The sequence below is a fragment of the Aptenodytes forsteri genome, unplaced genomic scaffold (genome assembly GCF_000699145.1).
Source record: "Aptenodytes forsteri isolate BGI_AS27 unplaced genomic scaffold, ASM69914v1 Scaffold379, whole genome shotgun sequence".
In the NCBI taxonomy this organism is placed as follows: domain Eukaryota; kingdom Metazoa; phylum Chordata; class Aves; order Sphenisciformes; family Spheniscidae; genus Aptenodytes; species Aptenodytes forsteri.
In genome coordinates, this window is record NW_008794088.1 from 513,694 (window position 1) to 530,497 (window position 16,804).

The following is a 16,804-nucleotide window of genomic DNA, read 5'->3' on the forward strand; positions in this document are numbered from 1 at the left end:
TAGCAAACAGGAGGGAGAGACAAGCAGAGCTGAGTTTGCTTGGCACTGGTAGCATCTCAGGGCCTCCCACAGCAGTTTCGTGCTGAAAACCCCTCAATACTTAGTTCTGACCCCCCAGTCTGCTAAATATACCAACATGTTACTGCTTTAACACTCACCTATTTGCTGGAGCTGCCCCTGCCCAGTGTAACCTCCCTTGACCACCCACGCTGCCGTACGCTGCTCTGCTGTGGCTTCAGTAGAGCTGGCTGTGCTCTCCCTCTTGACAAGATCCAACATGTTCACACCTCATTGCTCCACGCAGCTGGATGGGTTAGATGTATCCCGTGGCACATTACCAAGAAAAGATGGCTTCCCGCTGAGTACAAGACCAAGTGAGGGATAGCAGGGAGTCAAAGCCTCCCCGACAAGGAAGAAACACAATCTTATGCGGAGAGGGGGACTTGGGACATTCGGTCTCCAGCTCATGTATCAGCCTAGAGACTGGAGAAACACCCTCACTTCCGAACACATTCATGATTTGCAGACTGTCAGGAGAAAATCAGACAAGGGGCAACCCTTGGCTGCTTTTAAAACATTTCTACATTGATTCCTCCTTGAGATACAAAGCAGTGAGTGAGATGAAATCTCCTCTCACTCAAGCCTTATTTTTCATAATTATGCATCTTTAGTGTTTCATAACGACCAATTTAATCAGTTTTGCCGTTTAGAGGGCTATAACAGCCAATCATGGTAATGGGCTTGGTATTTGGTGGGAACCATTTAACGCCCAAGAGCCCTTGTTCTGAGCCACTTGATGCCACTTAAGTTTGACAGACAGACTCTCATTAGCACAAGTTGCAAAACCTCTCAGATGAAGCTCATTTCTTTTAAACAAACTCTGCTCAGTGATCCCCAAAGTCTCCAAGTGAGGAAATTTTTAGCTCACTTAAGATCCATGCAGGTCTGAGGAAATTAATCAGCATATTTCGCCGTGCTGGGGACTTTCTATGAAATTCTCTACCTTTCCTCCTCGCAGTTGTTCTCTCGTACCTTGCATGTAAGCTCTGTTCCCCTGTGGCCAGCCGGTGCCTGTCTCCTGGAGGGCCACCTGGGGTTATGTGACCTTTCCTTTTCACACGTAACCTTTTTGATGAGCTTCTGCTCCATGATGACCAGCCTGCACCTACCTCTAAGGGACAGCTCTCACAATGCAATTGTTTCTTGCTGGGGACAACTGAATACACATTTGGAAACCTTTAAAAACATCTACAGATCTCTGGCTGCTGCTAAAACTGCTGCCCTTGTGTTTGCCATTCCTGCTACCTCATCCGTTCTTTGGATAGTGATCCACAATGCAAAAAATAAAGCTCAGGGCATCCAAACTGCTTTAGATGCTCTCAAACAAACATGCAAGTCTGCACCCCAACTCACATGATGCCCAACAGATTTGATGACACTCATAGTCCAACAATGCTGAATATTTGCTTCAAATGCAACCAAAGCAGGCCTCCCTACATAGCTGCAAGGACAAGCAGTGGGATAGCAGGGGGTGCTGCAGGTCGTGTCTGCCAGACACATGGATGGAGGCTTGTGAGAATTCTAAGACTACTGCAGTAAGGGTATGCAGGAAAGGACAGAGGTTTTTACTCAAGGGCTTACACAGCAGAAGGGATGGCTTCCCCTCAAAGGACTTTGTGTTCCTGTGGGCAGGCTAACGACTCAGCATTACTATCAAGGAAGGATGTCAGATCTACGATGTGTGGTTTAAACCCATTGAATCTGTTCACTTCTGCAATATTCCCCAAGAAGAGATTTGCCCTTTACATTTTCTCTCTTTCCCGTTATATCACAACGATTGTACATGCAATGAGACTCAAAGTTGTAAATGTAGGAGTGCTAAAATGAAAATACGTTGATATGTGAACAGTTACCTCCTGGGTGACAGAAGAAAGGCATATTTTGTGGCACAGTCTGATGGGACAGAGTTACATCTCACCCTGTGAACAGTCTGAATGCTTCAGTAAGGCAATTAGGTAAAAAAACACAGTATGTTGAGCTAAAGGAGTTGAAAATCAGTCCTTAGAAAGAAAAACCCCATATTCAACACTACTTGCTGCTAATGTCAACATCTTCCACACCTACTGCTTTCTGACACATGAAATGGTGACCTGAGAGAATGGATGGTAGGTTGCCCTGTATCTAAACAGTCTACATGGACCCTGTGTCTAACCCACCGTGTTTGGTTCAAGTACAACTAATGCAGTATTCTCAGTGCCATAATTAAAATGGACTCTGTGTTTCACCAGGCACACGCAGACAAAACCATAATATTATGAGACACTCTGTGCACCTGTCCAAAGCTGAAGAGAGCATTAACCAATGTTATGATACATTACTTGAGAAATAGCCTGATGCCCCTTAATTAGAGGCTGCCTGCTAAGGTACACTCAGCAGGAGAAGAGTTAAGGTTGCATTTGTAACCTTAAATCTCACCTTACCTGGCTTGTGAGTGCTTAACTGTTCAACTTTAATATGTTCTTATCAGAGTATTTTTATTGAGCCATCATTAACATCAGTTAGATACAATCTAGCATTTCCCAGATCCTCCTCCTCCCCAGCCGTTACCTGAGCCACACATAACACGAGATTCAAAGGAAGCATTTAACTCAACCTCTGCTATCGTTCTCCAGGCACTCAGCACCACTAATTCCCTAGCAGCTTCCTTGAACAGAACTAGAATTTTGGTTGCTACCTTGCATGCCCTCGGCCAGCCTGCACATTGAAGGAAATCCTCTACTGATAATTAATAAGTTCCCCCGACACTGGCTGCTCATTAATCTATTATTTTACTCCTCTAATTACTTTTGTCTGTTCCAGTTAACAGTCTCCTTCCCTCATCTTCCCTGGGTCTCACACAGGAGATGCTGCCTGGCAAATGTGACTTTTCTTTGTTCCCAAGTCCCTTACAGCCTCTGCTCTGTGCATGGACACTGAGACCCATCCTGGCATTTTCTGAAGCACAAGCCAGCCTCTCACATGGAGTGACTTGCCTCTCCACGTGCCTGTATTTCACCCAAGTTATGGTACATGCAGCTCCAGGCTCCTGAGCTGGGGCTTGCTGAAGGAACATCTAGGGAATGTGGGCTTCCCATCTCCACCTGTGTCGTCCCCCTGGGGAGCTCCCAAGAGCTACAAGGAATCCTCATCACAGCAGTCAAGCGGTTGTAGATCTCCCCGCAGGAAATGGGGGCACTTAAAATTTCACAGTGCAAGGACCATCTATCTATATATGCCCTGACTTCCTTTTACAATAGCAGCCTCTACCCAAAGACTAACAGTCAGCACAAATTAACTTTAAGTCCCTTGGGCAGAAGGGGAGACAGAAGCAGGAACCAATTATTTATTTGCTTGGAAGATGCCCAAGTACAGCAGAGATAAATGCAGTAGATACAAGTGAGCATGTCAGAGAGAGGCTGGAATTGCGAAGTTTGGAGCCTGATACGAGCTTTTGCAGTTCAGGGAGTTTCTGAAATTTTGTCTCTTGTCATGACTGACACTAAAAATACTTATTCTCTGTCCCCTTCATGCAGCTGTAGTTTAGGCTGTACAGACAGGCTTTGGACAGCTGTATAAATCCATGCCCCACAGTCAAAGGATGGCAGGTACAATGTGACTCAGGATACTGTCTTTCTTCTCCTCTGCTTTTATTTTCATGCTTACTGCTATGTTTCACAATTCTATCTTTAAGGAAATGCAAGCCTTTGAGGTTGGTGCATAAGGCTGGTAAACATCAAAAAGCTTACCTGTGCAGCAAAATGCATGCACAGACACCAGCATGGTGAACATACAAATGAACACATAGTAAAATGCTCACAAATAATGCATACAACAGTGTGCACCTGCATACTCATGTGGCTTTTACAGATCTACAAGCTGCACAGCAGGTAAGGATGGTGGTAATGACATATGCTGACTGTTACGGTACATGTACTAAGATGACCCTGCCAGCAGCTCTCAGCCAGGCATATGCAACAGGGCACTAACCTGCTGGCACCCTTGTGAGGAGCCTAGGGACCCCCTGAGAGGCTGCATTGCTCTTCCCTCTGCCTACCCCAGGCTGCAGCTGGCTCATCTCCCACTGGTGCCTTTCCTGGGACACAAGCTGGGACAAGGTGTGGGCTCTGTGGCTGCCCAATAAAGTGTGCCATGGATACGGTCCTCTCCTCACTCCATGACCCTTCCACTCTGCCATGGCCCTCAGTCAATATGACGACAACTGAAATCTCTCATGATCAATGCCTTTCCCAGGCCATTACCTGCATTACACTTTTCTTGCTGGCGGCCTGTACTGATCCTTTGGGAGGATATGCTCATCCTTCAAATGGCTCAAGTCAGCCCAAACTGGGCGTGAACTTCAAAGGCTGCATCAGACGGCAGCTCATGCTTCCCTGGATGGGCCTGCGCTCACCATCCCCTCCCAGCCTCCCTGCTGCTGCCTGCTTTGCTCCCGTGCCGCAGTAACACTGCGGTGGGCACTCATTGTGAGTCTACGAGAAAGGATGATTTGTTTAGCCAGTGCATGAAAAAATACTGAGTACACGAGAAAAGTCATATTTTTCAGGTGCTGTTCAGAGAGAAAGAAAAAGTAACTGAAGAAGAAATAAGAACAACACTTTTGAACATGCACCTCCTAAAAAAAAAAAATCCCTGAATCATGTTTTCAGTCTCTCATGTTTTCCTTCAGACAGGAAAGAGAGGGATGTTCTGAAGACACATTTCTCAAATGCTCAGAAAGGAGGCTGAGGAAGGAAAAAGAGCACAAGTGTTCACAACACCAGGGCCTGTTGCAGCCTTGCGTTACCAAAATAGCTCACAACCTTCAGCTGGGAGACTCCCACTTCCACTATGACTGTATTCAGACCTGGGAGAAAAGCTCCACACTGCAGGAGGCTGAATGACACCTGACCATGCTGTGGTCGTCATGGCAAGCAGATTCGGGATGTCTTGCCTGCAAAGCTGGCTTTTTCCTTGCCCTGGGTGTATCTCTATACAGGAGATTCTTGTACAGGAGATTCTTGCAAATCATGTTTTCCTTCCTGCTTCTTCCTGCACCCCTCCGTTCTCTCCCTTTCTCTCTCACTATTTTCCAGCTACCAGTAGAGCTGGGATATATAAGCCAAGTGGCTTATATATATGCGGGATTGGCGTGGGGGTGGAGGCAGGGGCAACAGACAGTCAGATGGTTGTGCGGGAGAAGCCAGAAGGGATGAAGGCTTTGGGGCTGTACGGGAAACTCCCTCCAGACATCACTGTCCTGGCAGGACCCGTGTGCTGCAGTGGACGCGGTCATCCACGCTTGCTGGGGTCCTCAGATGAGAGGAGACAGTAGCTCTGGTTCCAGTGGAGAATATGTCAGGCACTGACATACTCACTTCAACTGAGATCAGTTGAAGTCACATAACAGCATAATAACAAAAATGGTGAAGTCTCTCTCTTTAAATGAAAAAAATGCAGGGAACAGCTATAAGCTACTACCTTAACTTTCCCCTTTTATTAGTATGTTTCTCTCCTACTGTGAAGAGAGAGTGAGAAATATGCTTGCTTAAAGTGAAAGTACTTATAGATTACAGCTACAAGGGGAAAAAAATGCAGCCTCTCCATTTTCTTCTGAAGGATAGCTTTCTTAAGGATGTTTGAATTGAAACCATTAAATTTAAAATGCTGTGAATTTTTTCTCTCTTTAATTCACACTCAACCTCTCTGTATCTTTACAAGCACATTAAAATTTTCAGATATGAACTACAGCTGTAAACACGGGGCTGCCAGTGGGGAATATGACCTCCAGATGGCAGGGGAAATGGGACCCAGTCCTAAAATATCAGCCTTTTGCCCCTGTGAACCCAGAGACGCTCTGTCACCAAACAAGTAGCTCCAAGCACAAGAGACCCAAAGCAGACTCGTTAGTTCAGATCACTAGAGGGACACACGATAACACACACACTGTCAGTGTCTCGCACTCAATAACATTCTCTCCAGACAATTTGTTTTGCTGTAGTTGACTACTTATAGGCAGGATACAAGAGTGCTCGATGGCAGGTTTGGAGCACAAGGAGGGCTGGTAGGGAAGGAGGGCAAGATGGACAGCGTCTACCACGCTAGGCAGAGTAGGCAGCAGACCTTTCCTCTTTTCGTCCTAGTCATGACAGGAAAGTCCCTTGATTTCAATGGGTTCGCGCTGGTGGGAATGATGGAGAATTTGGTGAAGTTCATCAACCTGCTGCCGAGATCCTACTTATGGTAGTGTATGGCAATTCCTTTTCCTGTCATCATTAATTATGGAAGATTTTGAACTCTCATCCTCTTGGGTGCTCAGTTTTCACTCCCACATCCAGTCTTCTGGGATCCTTCAAGACTGGCTTATAGAAAGAGGGGAGAGAAAGAAGCAACTAGTTATTCCTGAATGTCCCTACTGATCAGGAACATCTCAATTGAGAAGCACTAGCCTTGATGGTAGAGGTAGTGACTGTACAGCACTGCACAGACAGCAATATTACAGCATGCAATGAACTAGAAAAATGCTGCTCTTCCATAGGTGGATGAAAGTTTCATATGGACACAAACCAGCTCAGCCTTTAAAATGCCATGGAAAAGACTCTAACACCATGGCTGACTATAAGTGGTACCCATCTGGGAGAAGGAAAAATGGAGGCAACTCTACCAGACTCTAACTTGGTGTAAAGAACAGCATTTCTATGTGGCAGGAAAGCCACTAACTTGGTACACAACTGCCACATCTTCCCAGCAACAGCACAGAAAATCTTGCCAGAGGTGGAGCAGCTAAGCACTAACAAGAAGACTCCAGACTCCAACACTGCTGAAGGCGCAGGACAAATTCCCTCCTTACAGCAGACTTATTTGCCTGTTCCCCAGAAATGCCAAAATACTTATGAGGCCTTGCTCTCCCTCTCTGCCATGGGACAGGAGAGAGAAATCAAAGCTGTTAAGAAAATGAATGTTTCATGCATCAACAGTGTTTGTACTGAAACAGCATCGCAGACCACAGGAACCGAATGGGGCAGTATTACAATAGGTGGGATCCCTGTGCAGTGTATGTGTCTCTCTGGGCACAGAAGGAAGAAATCAAAGCTCTCCAGTGTGTTGGGGAGAGAGCACATTCAGGACTTAAGTTTATTATAGGTGAGGAAGGGGGCAGCGGGGCTGCTGCTTGTGGGCCATGCACTAAGAAGAGGGGATTTCTAAAAAAGTAAAAAATGTGGAGCCAGCGGAAGTGGGAGGCAAACAGAGGTTGAAACAACTTTGGATGCCTTCTGGAGAAGCCCTGAAAAAGTTGAAACTTTGGCTTGTTTCCAAGGCCTTTTGTGAGCCAGCATCCTTTTTTTTCCCCTATAATGTTGTATAAGATGAAGACTAGACCGAGAGAGAAAAAGACATCTCAGAAAAAGTCCTAAAACAAACAGGGCATATACAAGAGGCAAAGTGAGAGGTCTCTGTGGAAGACGAGACCACATTTTTGCCAGAGAGTATTTTGAGGATGCAAGAGAAAAAAAAAAGGAGGAAAAAGAGACCCAGTTAAAAATCATCAGTTGCCCCCCAACATCCTAAAATGCAGGGTCAAACAAGTACCTTGTAAATCTCAAATTTCCTGATCAGGCAAAAGCATGTAGAGGGGGAGAAGGATGTGACATGAGAAAAACTGGCACAGTAACACCACAAAAAACCACACCAAACCCAAATAAAAAAACCCCACCCACACCCCCTAAACAACACTCCTCCTTCTGTTCACAATCATTTTACTGAGGTTTTAAGAGTGCAGCAGAGAGGTGGGCTAAATCCAAATGGTCTAGATAACCAGAAAATCCCCTTCCCACTCATCAGTATCTAGTGCCTACAGGGTTGACTTGTGGTGACTCTGGCTGAGGGTTTTCTGCTTGTTATCTTCTTTGGGCATAAACTGGCTTCTCCTGTGCAACACAAAGTCCAGTAGCAAGTCTTTGGGTTTAGACAGCAATGAGAGGCAAACAAACACAGGACATAAAGATCAAAGTTCCTATGTGAACTATATGGTCACCTTGAATCTCATGCCTTCAGAGAGCTCTCTGCTTCCCTCATGTTCAGTGTTCAGCCCTACAAGGAGACTGGCATGCACTGAAGGAAGATACATGAGTGAGCGGGGGTGTGAGATAATTTGTCTCTTTCAGTTTACATCTCATCCTGATCTCTAGTAATTGAGCCCCAAAGCATGAAGTTTAACATCCTTTTCAATATTTTTGTTATGAATAACAAGAATATCCAGATTTCTTCACATTATCCTCAGGAACACACAAACTGAGTCTTGCCAAGTTCTCGTCTTTAAATAACTTTCCATGGCAATGAGTTCTACAGCTGTTTATAAGCATATTAGATGTATACCATCTCAATAACACAGAGCATGCAGGCACTCTTCTATATTCTCTATCCCTTCTAAACTTCCCAGGCTATGGTAAATTCTGTAAGACTCAATAAGAATTTCTAGCACCCTCTGGAGAGAATCAGACTGGCATATTTGACAAGCCTTCCCATCTCTTTTCATTTTATGCTGTGACATGAAACTTGGGTGTTGCAATCAATACTTATCTGCTTTGCTCTAGACTGGTTTTTATGCTGTGATTACCACTGTAATAATTAAGCTCCTCTTTGAGCCAAAGTGGGTATCTTTAGACCATCAGGTGGAATTTGGGAGAATCCAGACTGTTCTCTTCTCTATCAAACGGCCTTGCTGGGCTGAGGCTGGGGAAGTTGGATCAGGAATGAGATAACTGGCAGTTTTATACAAGTTTCACACTCTGTAACTGCTCTAGGAAAACTGAATTGTTTGCTCCTCAGCTGGTTATCCACAACCAGCAAAAGCCTCAATTGTTCGACCTTGAGCTGAGCCCCACAGGGATCAATATAGCTTTGTCTCCCTGCCACAGCCTCTCAGGCTGCCATCACACATGGATACCAAACTCACGGCACTTGCCACAGTGCCCATGAGCAAGGCCCTTGGGGAGGTTTCAACCACCAGTGGCTTGTGGCAAAGGAGCAGAAACATGAATAAGACTGTTTCTGTTAACTTGAGTACAAGCTCCTCAGGACAGGAGCTGCCTTTTTCTTCTGTGTTTGTCTGCCCATCCAGGACAACAGGCTTGGCAGTGAGATCTCTGGTAATGCAAAGACCTTGCAACAACTGTCCATGTTCATATTGCTGCTAACCCAATTCACAGGAGGCCACTCTTTAGGGTTTCTGTTGAGAGGGAGTTTATTGATAAGAATATGAACATACATGAATCGTTATTTTTCCCAGGAAGTTCTTTTTCAGTCAACCAGGCATTTAGCATGGCTCTGAATAAGATGGAGAGATGAGGAATGATAAATGTTAAAGCCTCTGGACTGTGATCTCAGCAGCTTATGGGTAGGGAGAAGTTGCATTAGCCTGAATAAACATAAGTCAAGAGAGACGTGAAGTAAAACTAAGATGAGCTCAAAAGCAGGCATTGCCTACCATCTGTAAACTATCTTACTGGATTCTTTTCTTGGCTGTGTTAGTTGTTATCTTGGTGCACAGTACAGGGAAAACAGAGCATTTCCTAACATAATTAGCCATAGATGGTGGGAGCCTGTGGTAGCCCACATAGAACATGTCAGCGTGATAAATGTTACATGGCCCTGCGCTGGGACCTTGTCCAGGCTGTGGTTCAACTACTGGAAATTTGATTGGACTGCATTCAGTAAGGAAAAAATAATCTATACCTTTGTGGGCCATGGATCATGCAGGTTATGAGTTAATATTAAGGAGAAGAAAACAATAGGATAACGCCCACTCCTCGTACAAAGTCACAGAGGGGAGAATCTGGGTTTTGTCCCTTTCAAGAGATGAGAGACTATAGCATATCCCCTAGTGAAATATTTCTAATGCTGACAAGTGCTAACTCATTTAGTCTGTCTAGGAAATCATCAATTCTCATCCCCACTCTAACTGAACAAATCACAGTTTCCTGACAAATCCAGTTCAGAGGGCTGCTACGGTCTTTTCCATGGTTTACCATCACAAACTGGGATGGCAAAAGTCATAGGGCACGGCCGGCTTAATAAGCCCACAGCCGTGTCCTGAATCACAGGAGAGGGATCGGACCATGAGCAGGGAGGTGCTGGCCTGTTGCTGGATGCTGCAGGTCGGTGATCCCAGAAGAGAGCTCTGCTGGCTGGAGGAGAGGAGCTAATGAAGCTGTTTGTGCTCCCAGGCAATGCCTATTAAACTATCCACAACTAGTTAGACCAGGTTGCCAATGTCCTACAGCATAATAGCGTGTCGGATAAGGACGAAAAGGGTCTGGCTGACTCTCTCCACCTGCTTTGTCAAAACCCAATCAGTCAATCATCTGAAGAGGAATGGAAGTGGAGAGCAAGGACTTGCATCGTTCCAAGGAATGTCATTCCTGCTTTCATTAAATTAAAGTTGATCTGTATTGTCATTCACCATTGGAATTATTAAAGTATTTTTCCCCTTACCTGCCTTCCTCCCAGGTGTCAGTGCTACAGTCAACAACCACAGCCACACTTTACCTATCTCGCAGGGTAAGGAGAGGGTTTTTTCCTATGTGTTGCTTCAGTGCCTGGGGACTTATAGTTGATGTGAGAAAAATGCCTAGTTCAACTGCTCACTGAAGGACCAGCAAAGAAAGCAATACAGCATTTTATAAAGCAATTTTTTTAACTTCGCAGGTAGGCAGATGAGTGGGCTATGATCACTCCTGAGGCCCAGCAGCATTTAAATGAACTATCACATGCATCCCTGCCTTCTTTGCATAAGAAGCAACACCGCTTTCCCTTTGCATTTGTATCTTCCACCTCCCAGACAACAAGAAATAAATCATTTCTGTGGTCCTAACTCAGGTAATTAGCCAACAAACACTATTGACAAAGTCAATGAATGAAAGAAACAGCAGATGAATTCGCTAATGAACTCCTTGAGGAGAGTGCACAAAGAAAAAGTAATTTGGCCCTCTTGCCCCCCAATGCTGGTTTAATTTCATAACCTGTCCATTCAAAACCTCCTACACAAGTTCAATAACACTCGCTCTTCCAGTTCTGCAGTCATGAGTTTAACTGCGAAAAAATCCAAGAAGAGAGATATATTTTAGAAACCTTTACAATGATCTAAAATAGCTCTTTGATGCATAGCAGATGTCTTCAGAACTAGCATAAATGGAGCCAAAATGCCTTACAGTTCTGGGAAAGGGAGATTCCAAGATAAGATGTATTTCTAACTGCAGCAGCTCTGGAATAGATTTGGAATTTATATTAATCATCAACCTCAAGAGAAACATTTAAAAGAAGCCCTTCTGTCCCCCAATTTGGGACAAGTGCCTTATTGGGCTACATGCTGCTCAAAGACCTGATGTCTGCCTGGAAGTAGTTCCTCTGTAACTGTAAAAGATAACAGATGTGTTGAGATGGGGAAAAACAGAGAGAACAACAAGCAGTGAGACATGGAGGTGACAGACTGGGACTGCCTGCCCTTCATCCCTGGCTCTAGTCGGTTAGGAAGGGGGTGCTTGGCAGGCTTCACTGTAGAGGGGAGGACTGAGGATGGATTGGAAGGGGGTCAGTGGGATGGCGCTGAGGGATGCTAACAAGGCAACACCTCTGAGACACACAGCACGGGAGAAAAAGCGTGAAGGGGCATGCTGGAAAACTGAACATCCAGGAAAACTGACCCTGGAATCAAAGTGGGGGTGGGATTCCCCAGTCCTGTTGCTCACCAGAAGGGATAGCCAGAATGAAGACTTGCTCTGAGAAGCCTTTTTAAAAGGGAGAAAAGAAGTCTGTGTCTGATACAATGGAGTAGGTGGTACAACTGGAAAAAACCACAAAGCACAAACATGCAGCCAAAGTGATGAGTCAGGACAAGAATCTTCTTATTACTGCTCTGAACAACGCATCTTGTGTACCAGGCCTTAGTTTTCATGAAGATTTATGCTAGCATCCTTGTAACGCCCTTAAGCTGGACAATGTTAGGCTGTGCTCACAGAATAGCTAGGGAGTGTCTCCTACTTGAATACAAGAAAGAGTTAGATGGAGGACTGAAAGAGTGACACAGCAATAAGATGGAAGATTTGATATGAAATAAATCTTAAGAGCAGAAATGCCAGAGCTAGAAGATTCTATATACATAATTAAAGGTGAAAAAAATAGGTTCTATTTCCCTATACATGCAAATGGCTCAGTCATGGTTAATACTGAAAACAGCAGAAGAGGAAAAGTCAGGTAGTGATGATGATACCACAGAGGAGTAGTGTTCCCCTCAACAGCTCTGCTCCTCCCACCTCTTCCTGGCAGTCTTTCCCCGTCTTCCTTCTTTTGGTATTGCAAGAAATGGGCCAGAAATACAAACTGCGTATCTGGCTTTCATATACATGAAAGCTCAGAAGGACTTTGGTTTGGCTGAAGGGATGAGACAGGAAATCTGAGTAACCCCAATCTGAACCACAGGCCCCAAATCCAGGGGCTTCTGGATGCAGCCCTTGGGTTGAGTTCTGTTCCAATGTGTCATTCTACCTTTCTCTCTCCAACCTTCTTTCTGCAATGCTCTCCCCTTTTCTGGCTGCTGAATTACAGTAGATAGCTTGACTGTCTGTAGCACATGCAGAAAGCTTGTATTCTGCCTACCTCAAACCCTCTTTACATATATGAGAATATCACAGAAGACTATTCATATGGAACTAATCAATGCTTTCCCCACGCATTTTAGATGAAAGAATATCTGACGGCAAAAGAAATCAGGTAAAGAGTTCTTCTCTCCTCAAAGGACATAATACAGAGGAAGAGAAACCTACCTCTTGTTCCCATCCTGCTGATAAATCTTTAGGGGATGAAGGTTTCCTTGCAACCCAAGCTGCTAATCCCATGGAGTCTGACTACTGAAAGGATATTCTCCTTCCAAGCCTGCCACGTCCTTGAGCGTGGAAGGCACAGTTAGATAGCAGAACAAAGCTGGTGAGTTCTCCTTTGTTCTGTCTCCATCCTGCTCTTCACCCATCTTGCAGATCAAATGCCTTCTTTACTCACCTCACAAGACACAGGAAGACTGTCTGCCAAAGTGGAGAGTAATATGAAATCATCTGTGCCACTGTTTGCCTCTCCTTTTTAAGGCAAATCAGTGGGAAGCAAATTCCATGGTTTTTTGAAAGAACCTCTTCTATGTAATATCTAAACAGAAATCCTTTCCCCTCTCTCTGGCACCAGCAGTATTTTGTCTCCACCACTGTGCTGTGCATTACCAGCAGTAGAGATTGGGACAACTAGATGAAGACCAAAGCTGAATAGAATTACAGGTCCAATTCTGTAGAGCATCTACTGAAGTAATTTCATTTGTTGCCTTGGACAACCTGGTTATTGTGCCTGGGAAATCACACTGCAAAACAAGCTTGCAGTGCATTTAAGATTCTTGCCACTTTTTTACAGCTGCCTGTATTGCTACTGAAATTTTCTATTGATGTTGGAAGAGAAGAAAACTACTGTACAGTTCACAAATCACCAGCACAGTTGAGTCCAGTTGGGTCTCTTACCTGTTGGGGTGAGGTGCCTCCAGGTGATGACAGGCTCAGGACGCCCATTTGCCATGCAAACCAGGGTCACGTTGCTGCCCTCATTCACGGTGATGTCCGAGGAGATATTGGAGATCTTTGGTGGAACTGTGAAGACAAAAGAAAGTTGGACCTCATTACCCAGACTTCTGGAGGGCAGCCTGTCTGACTCATTAACCTACCTACCTATTAACCAGAGACAGCCACAGACTCCTTTAACAGGCTGCACTCCTCATTACTACCTGGGTTTCTGAAATTATACCAGAATAATATGTACCGCTGCTTAAAGGATCTGCAGGTAGAACTGGCTTTTGCTGCAACTGTGATGCTTTGTGTTTGGACAGGTTTGGGGGCCTTCGTAAAATAAACTCTAAGAACTTGCCTGACTGCCCCAAGGCTGCACGGAAGGAGTTGGCAGGCTCCAAGCACTGTTCCAGCTAATTTTTACACTCCAAACAGTCCCAGATGCAGTTCTCCTGCAGGGTGCCAGGCCTCAAGGCACTGACTCAGAGGGTGTATTAGTTATTGCTACCTCCCACGGGCAGATAGAACCCATGCTGCTAGCCAGGACCCTGCTCTGCTGCTCACGTAACCAAATGCTCACTGGGAATTAAACCGGAGAGCTGTTAAGCTCATTTCTGTTGCGAATGCCGTGATGAGGTGAGAAGCAGGGACACGCGCCATGGCTAATGGGAATTTGCTGAGGGAAGGCACAATGGTGACAGTGGGAAGGTTTCTGCAACATCTTTCAGCCAAGAGGGATCCCCCATAGGCTGCCCGCAACAGGTAGCTTCTGGCTGGCTGCACCTCATGTGGCACAGCTCCAAAAGCATGGCAGGGTCCTTAAAGATTCACAAGACCAGCCATGGCTCGGGCATTCAGGATCCTTAAAGACCTTCCAAGCTAACTGAGTTTGTGTCACGGGACCAAAGTGACCATGCTGGGACCTGAACAGGTACCTCCAGGTGTGGAGCATGCCGGTGTATCAGCCTCCAAGCAGACCAGGCTGTTGCAGTCTCTCCTTTCTCACATCCATGTCTTGCTTCCACGCTTCACACCCCAGAGGTGAAGAGGGAGTTTGACTAAAAAGGAATCTTCTAATTTTTTTTTGAACTTTTTTTTTTTTAATATATTTTCAGCTTCTGAATTTGTGTGTAGTGAGGAATGAAACAACATCATTTTCTGCTTTGCTTACCACAGAGTAAACAGACAGCAGCCTCCCATTCCCCCTCCTTGGCAGGAGTGGATGATGGTCCTTCTGAGGCAAAGCTGTACGAGCTAGTTGGGGAAAAGGAAATGAAGCCTGAAGAGAGCAACTCACCACTTCCAGCTGTGTTGCTGGATTCATAGGAATATTGTTTACAACCCACAGTTCATTAGCCCCTCTCTGTAGGCCCCAAACTCATGGACAATGTTTCAGCATCTATGACCATGGGACTTTTCAGCTTCTAAATTTGTGTGTAGTGAGGAATGAAACAACATCATTTTCTGCTTTGCTTACCACAGAGTAAACAGACAGCAGCCTCCCATTCCCCCTCCTTGGCAGGAGTGGATGATGGTCCTTCTGAGGCAAAGCTGTACGAGCTAGTTGGGGAAAAGGAAATGAAGCCTGAAGAGAGCAACTCACCACTTCCAGCTGTGTTGCTGGATTCATAGGAATATTGTTTACAACCCACAGTTCATTAGCCCCTCTCTGTAGGCCCCAAACTCATGGACAATGTTTCAGCATCTATGACCATGGGACCCCCTTGGAGGAACAGGGGCTCCTGAGCAGGAACAGGACCTGTCGAACAAAGTGAGGCAGACATGTCTTTGCCGACAGGCTCTCTCACCTAGGCAAGGAGGGATTTATGCTGGGCACACTGGGGAAAGATTGCCATAATCTGGGGAGAAGTGACAGCACGACGGGCAGTGAGGAAGCTCACTGTGTTGTGTGGGGGCCAATGCAACAGGGAAGGCTTTTGCACTCCTCTTGTGAAAGCAGGACAGCTGGAGGCCCATCTCAAATCTGGAGGCCTGTGCACCAATGCAAGCATCATGGTGAAAACACAGGAGGAATTAGATGTTCACACAGATTCGCAGTATTATAAACCCATTGGGATGACAGAGCCATGGTGGGACAGCTCTCAGGACTGGCAGTGCTGTGCGGGATGGATACAGGCTTTTCAGGAAAGACAGGCTGGAAAGGCGAGGAAATGAGGTGCGCTCTCTGCAAAGGAGTGGCTGGAGTGCACCCAGCTCTGGGTGGTGAACTAGCTGGGAGCTTAGGCGTAAGGATCAGAGGATATCACAGTGTCACCCCTGTTGGTTGGTGTCTGCTACCAACCATTTGATTAAGAAGAGGCAGTGGACAAAGACTGCTTTAGACAGATAGAAGAAGCCTCAAAGTCACAGTCCCTGGCGAGGGACTTCAACCACCCTGATATTTGCTGGCAGGATGAAAGTGCTGGGCTCAAGCAGCCCAGGAGATGTGGGGGTCCAACAGGTTCAGCATGAGTTAGCAGTATGCCCTTGCAGCGAAGACCAAGCATCCTGGGTTGTATTAGCAAGAGTGTAGCCCCGTAAGTGGAAGGAAGTGTTTATCCCTTTATATGGTGCTTGTTAGACAGCATCTGAAGCACTACATCAGTTTTGGGCTCCCCAGTACAAGGCGGCCATTGACATACTTGAGCAAGTCCACTGGAGGACTCCCAAGATGGTCAGAAGGCTATAGCATTTGACGTACAAGAGAACCTAAGAGAGCTGGGTCTGTTCAGCCTGAAGAAGAGAAGGCTGAGGGGAGATCTTATTGCTCTCTACAAATAGCTAGGGGGAAAGTGCAGAGAAGACAGAGGCAGGCTTTTCAGAGAGATGCACAGTGAACAGCGAAAAGCAGCAGACATGAGCTGTAACATGGGGAAAATTCTGACTCAAAATGAGGAAAAAGCTTTTACTTTGGAGAGGTCAAAGACAGGAACAGGTTCCCTAGAGAGGTGGTGGAAACTCCATCCCTGGAGATATGCAAAACTCACCTGGATGAGGCCCTCAGCAACCTGCTCTAACTGGCACCAGGAAGGAAGAAGGGACCTTGGAAGCTGGTTTGCTGCTCAAGAGCTAGAACTGATGGCTGATCAGCTCATGGTGAAGCAACCAAAGCAAGGCATGTTGGGGTAATTGTTGACTGCACCAGGGTCCCCTTCCCTGGAGAGAAGGAATTT

At 45.8% G+C, this 16,804-nt stretch overlaps 1 protein-coding gene across 5 annotated transcripts in view; it reads right to left on the reverse strand.

The window, feature by feature from the left end:
• Window positions 1-16,804, reverse strand: part of LSAMP (limbic system-associated membrane protein) — a 1,059,407-nt gene that overhangs the window by 108,037 nt on the left and 934,566 nt on the right. For all 5 annotated transcript variants that reach the window (XM_009274410.1, XM_009274402.1, XM_009274388.1 and 2 more), the window contains one exon: window positions 13,590-13,715. In XM_009274410.1, the coding sequence (XP_009272685.1) occupies window positions 13,590-13,715 (126 nt within the window). The remainder of the gene's footprint in view (window positions 1-13,589; window positions 13,716-16,804) is intronic.